The sequence below is a fragment of the Neophocaena asiaeorientalis genome, unplaced genomic scaffold (assembly GCF_003031525.2).
Source record: "Neophocaena asiaeorientalis asiaeorientalis breed wild unplaced genomic scaffold, Neophocaena_asiaeorientalis_V1.1 scaffold129, whole genome shotgun sequence".
NCBI lineage: Eukaryota > Metazoa > Chordata > Mammalia > Artiodactyla > Phocoenidae > Neophocaena > Neophocaena asiaeorientalis.
The window spans coordinates 9867358-9872211 of record NW_020172446.1 but is presented as its reverse complement, the minus strand read 5'-3'; the positions used below and the strand labels follow the sequence as shown (position 1 = coordinate 9872211).

At 63.3% G+C, this 4854-nt stretch overlaps 2 protein-coding genes across 2 annotated transcripts in view; one reads left to right on the top strand and one right to left on the bottom strand.

Annotated features, from left to right (window-relative positions):
* CHRNE (cholinergic receptor nicotinic epsilon subunit) overlaps nt 1-4365 on the bottom strand; it is a 4647-nt gene extending 282 nt beyond the window's left edge. Inside the window, exons 1-11 of the mRNA XM_024736212.1 lie at nt 4266-4365; nt 3862-4004; nt 3698-3742; nt 3471-3580; nt 3186-3341; nt 2784-2884; nt 2204-2404; nt 2012-2126; nt 566-680; nt 309-495; nt 113-219 (exon numbers count right to left, since the gene is read on the bottom strand). Coding sequence (XP_024591980.1) covers nt 113-219; nt 309-495; nt 566-680; nt 2012-2126; nt 2204-2404; nt 2784-2884; nt 3186-3341; nt 3471-3580; nt 3698-3742; nt 3862-4004; nt 4266-4311 — 1326 coding nt within the window. The 5' untranslated portion in view covers nt 4312-4365. The remainder of the gene's footprint in view (nt 1-112; nt 220-308; nt 496-565; nt 681-2011; nt 2127-2203; nt 2405-2783; nt 2885-3185; nt 3342-3470; nt 3581-3697; nt 3743-3861; nt 4005-4265) is intronic.
* CUNH17orf107 (chromosome unknown C17orf107 homolog) lies at nt 845-1626 on the top strand (the record flags this gene model as incomplete). Its single annotated transcript, XM_024736007.1, has 3 exons — nt 845-937; nt 1069-1273; nt 1373-1626. Coding segments are annotated over 3 exons (552 nt in total), but the record flags the coding sequence as incomplete, so codon positions are not given.
* Nucleotides 4366-4854: the final 489 nt, after the last annotated feature.

The window sequence follows — 4854 nt, the reverse complement described above, 5'->3', positions numbered from 1 at the left end:
GAAGGGGCGGGCGAAGCTGACTCCCTGAAAGCGGCAGGAGCCTGGTGCACAAGTCGGGAAGAGCGGAGGCCCCCAGCAGCTCCCCACCCAGCCTCTCCGGCTCCTGCCCCACCTCGCCGGTGGCCTCCTGGTCCCGCGTGCTCTCGGCCACGAAGTTCACGGCATCCACACAGCAGCGGATCTCGGGGGCGGCGGCGCCCAGGCTCTGGCAGAGGGCAGCTGGTGGGAGCGACCCCGGGGGGTGGGGGGTGATTAGGAGCCTCTCCCGCTGCAGGTGCCCTCATTGGCCCACTCGGACCACTGCTTACCAGTCCAGGTCCTGTGCCGGTACCTCTGCCCCTCAAACATGAGCTCACTCCGCGGCTTTTTCAGTATAAGCTCCTCCGCGCGGAGCAGTAGGCCCAAGGACGACGCCCGCCTTGGGGGCGAGGCGGCCCGGGAGACCTCGGAAGGTGCGCCCGAGCCCAGGAGTTGGGGCAGCAGCTCCAGTAAGACCTGGGGTGCGGCCGGGAGGTTAGCTCGAAGCCCCGCCTCCCGCCCGGAGCCCCCTCCACCCGGCGCTTACGTGGCGCAGCCGCGGGGACATGGCGTGAGTGGTGGGCGTCCGACAAGACACGTTGAGGACGATGACGCAATTCATGACAATGAGCGTGGCAACCACCATGACGAAAATGAGGTACCTGAGGAGCCCGGAGTTCGTGACGGCGCAGCCTCCCTACTTCCCCTGAGCCACAGGGGGCCACTAGTCCTCTAACCTCACAAACGCACCTCTCCGCCAGGGGTGGAGTCACGCCCCTGAGGTGCTGCTCCTCTGCGGGGCCAGACGCGTCCCCCCCGCCCTTCTCCCCCCTCGCACCGCCGGCGGCGACCAGGAAGGGGACCCCCCAGCTCCCTGGAAACCCTGCTGTGGGTCTGCCACTTCCACAGCTCCACGGAGGTGCGCCTACGCCGATACCCACCCTCCACCCCCAAGGGTGGCACCTTGAAACGCTCTAGGAAGGTTTCCAGCGTCCCCCCATTACCTCTGACCTATGACCTGATGACCCCACAGTCCCTGTGCTTTTCCAGGCGGCCCTCCAGCCCCCACTTCTCTCTCCCCTGGAACTTGTGGCCGCGGCCCATGAATATCTGGAGCAGCAGTTCAGAGAGCCGAAGTCCCTGGAGCCGCGAGAGCCGGAGAAGCCGCCCGCCCCGAAGCCCACCCTGGGGCTGGTGCTAAGAGAATCCGCGGCCAGCGTAGTGAACTTCGGGGCCACCTCGTTAGAGATGGGGTGCCGGGGTTGCTGAGGAGGGGCGGGGAAGGGGGATCGAGCGGCAGGAGCAGGGACCTCTGCACCCCCGCCAACTCCTGCACCCCCGCTGCAGATCTCAGCCCTGTGGGTGCAGCAGGAGGTGCGGCGACTAGACGCCGGGGATCCGGGTAGAGCCCTGGCCCGGGTAGCCCAGGCCGCGGGGCAGGGGGCTCGGCAAGCGGGGTCTGCGGCAGGCGCGAGCGCCCGGCTTCTGCTCCAGGGGGCGCGGCTATGCCTGTGTGGACGAGGTCTGCAGGGATCCGCCTCATTCCTGCAACAGTGGCGACGCCAGCTGGGCCTCGGCACCTCCGGGGAACCGGTGAGCCCTAGATGAGGGGAGAGGTGGGGGCCAGGGGCCAGGGGCGGCGGGGCTGGGTGGGCACTAAGCCGGCCCGCCCCCAACAGAGATACTCCGGAGACCTCCAGGTGGCGTCCAGCAGCGTTACGGAGGACGGGGGACCGGAAAAGCCACCACCATCCCAGCCCCACCCCGCATCTAAATAAAGCCCAGGCGGGGATGAGGCAGCTGAGGCTTCTCCCAGAGTCATTAGGTTTGGGCCCGCCCAACGAGCCCCTTGGCTCCACCCCATGCTCGTCTGGCTCCGCCCTTCACACTAGCCACGCCCCACGTGGGCACCGCCGGGATCCGCTCGTCTGGCTCTGCCCTTCACACTAGCCACGCCCCACGTAGGCACCGCCGGGATCCACTCTGCCCCCACCTGCCCAGCAGCGGCACGCTCAGAGATGTCTCTGGGATTTTCTGGGCAATTAGGAACAAGAAGACGGTCTGGGCGAGCAGGACGTTGATGGAGACGGTGCATTTCTGGCCGCCGGCTGGAGGGAGTACCTGGTGAGAGCAGGCCCCGCCCCCCAGGAGGGAGCCCGGGTTTGGGGTCTGGGCGACTCCATACCCTGTGCCGGCAGGAAATAGGCGAGCAGTACTAGGCCCGAGATGAGCACGCAAGGCACGATGATGTTAATAACGTAGAAGAGCGGCTTCCGGCGAATGATGAGCGTGTAGATGACTTCAGTGTCCCCTGGACCATCATTAGAGCCACCGTCGTGGCGGCGGATCACCCCGGGGCAGAAGTCGATGGCCCACTCCCCGTTCTCTGCGGGACGGGAGGCGCGGTCAGTTGGCTCTCAGAGGTGGGGCGCGCTGCTCTGCTCTCCGTCCCCTCATCTGACCGCGGGGGGCCTGCAACTCCAGGCGAGGAGAGGATGCAAACCGTCTGGACAAGGGTGGGTGGGGCAGGTGGTCTGGATTGCTCGGGCTGGTCAGAAAGGGGCATTCCCAGAGAGGTTAGGGAACTACCACAAGCGAGAAAGCTGGACTAGTCCGACGATCAAGAATGATTTCAGGAAAGGGTCAAGTTAAAGCAGGGTTGCCAAGTCAATCCCAGCATCGATGGTTTGGGGCAGCCCCACTCTGCAAGTCCCCTCTCTGGACCCGTCGAGAAGCGAGTTTTTTGGAGCAGGAGGGGGCCTCACCAGTATAGGCCTCAGTGTCGATATCTATGTTGCTGATGGTGTCGCCATCGTCGTCCACGGCAAAGACGAGCTCCACCTCTTCTGCATTGTACGTCTGCGAGCTGCGGAGCCGGGGCCCGGACCCCCCACCATAGAGGCTGGGACTCGGGCCTCAGCCTCAGGCCCCGCCCTAGAAGCAAGGATCTGGCAGGGGAATTAAGCTCCACCCGGCAACCCAGGCCTCGACCCCACACCTGGGTTTCTACACCTACTTCTAACCCGCTAGGGCGGCCTTACCCCATTCGAATGTCTAGCTCCACCTCCAGCACAAAGCCCCGCCCCGGATTAGAAGTCCCCCCCACACACACACCTGGCCCCACCCCCTGCCCCCGTAATTCCACAAAGGTCCGGGCCGCTTCCCACCGGAAAACAAGAGAGCAGTTCTGCCAGTCGAAAGGGAAGTAGGTGACCTCCACGGCGCAGATACTTCGGTAGATGGCCGGGGGCAGCCAGCTCACGTAGCCGCCCTCCGAGACCAGCACGTTGGCTTCATAGGCCACACCGAACTGGCCGTCGATACTGTGGGCTCCGGGAAACCAAGGGTTTGCGCAGATCTGTGGCCCCCTCTCCCTCCAAGCACCCCGCCCCAACCAGGTCCAGCCCAGCCCCCCAGGCCTCGGCTTCCCTCCAGTCTGGCCCCGTCCTCACTTGTTTTCCAGCACAATCTCTGGCAGCCAAACGAGTTCTGAAGGGACCCGCAGGGTTTCTATGCCCCCAAAATCGCCCTTGCTGTAGTTGAGTCGGTAATCATGCCAGTCCTAAGGGTGGGGGAAGGGGAGGGGGACGGAAGGACGTGTGCCTTGGTGCCCAAGAGGAGTTTGGGAGAAAAGGGTCCCCTGGACAAGACCTCACTCTGTTCCCCAGACTCCACTCACGATTCCAATCCAGACGCTGGTGGTGAGGGTTTCCTCTTTCTCATTCTGCGGATGGGAGATTAGGATGATGGAAGCCAGCTTTAGGATAGAGCTCAGCGGTTGGGACCAGAAGTGGGACTTTAGGCTCAGAGATGGCGCTTGGGGTGACGGTGGGGGTATCTTACCAGTGAGATGAGGTTGGTCAGGGTGACTTTGAGGGTGACGGTGACAGTGTCCTCAGGCTTCTGCACTGGTCGGCGTCCTGGGTCATAGTTGTCGAGGAGGTGGTGGTAAAGACGCAGCTCCTCATTCTTCCCTTCACCTCTGCCTGGGGGTGGGGCCAAGCAGTGGGCTCACTGGAAACGGAGAGGCTAAGGAGCCTCTCCTCTCTGCCTCTGGATATGCATGGCTCTGCTTCTCTGTCTGTCTCTGAGGCTGTGTATTTTTCCGTGACTGTCTCCCAAACCAGTGATGTGCCTGGGGACCAAATATCGTGTCTCCGTCTACATCTCAGTCTGTCTTTGTCCTGTCCCTTTATGTCAGTTTCCTGTGTGTGTGTCCGACCACTTCCCCCGACCCTGGTCCATACCGAGCAGCTGCAAGAGGAGCAGGGCGCTGAGCAGTGTCCCTGCCATCCCACGGTCTGGTCCCCGGGGTTATTCTGAGTTGGGCAGGCTCCGACAGGGGCAGTCCAGGGTGCTGTGAGTGTGGGGGAGGGGGCTGTTAGTGGAGGAGGGTGTTAGTTCCGGGCTGGGTTAGGGACTGACACCTAATCCTCTTACTACCCCTACGGCGGCAGCCAGGGACATCCTGGCTTCTTCCAGAGGCAGCTGCCCCATCCTGAGTTCCCTGCCCTCACCCCATCCCAGCAGCCTTTGCCTGGGCTTCGGCCAGCTCCCCAGCCACAGACCCAATCCCCTCATGACTGAAACAGGCCTGATGCAGGTGGACAGATCTTTTAAGAAACACCTGGAACCACAAGCCTGGCAGTGGGGGTGGAGGGCCCTGCTTTCCAGTAATGCACTGGTGTCCTTTGAGTCAGCTGCCCTGTGCAGGTGACATCGCTTGCCGCCCATACTCACCACCACCCACAGCCCAGCCAAGGTCACGCTAATGCAGTTTCTGCCGGCAGAGTTTGGCAAAAGCAGAGCGTCCATAAAATCTGGTAATGAGACAGG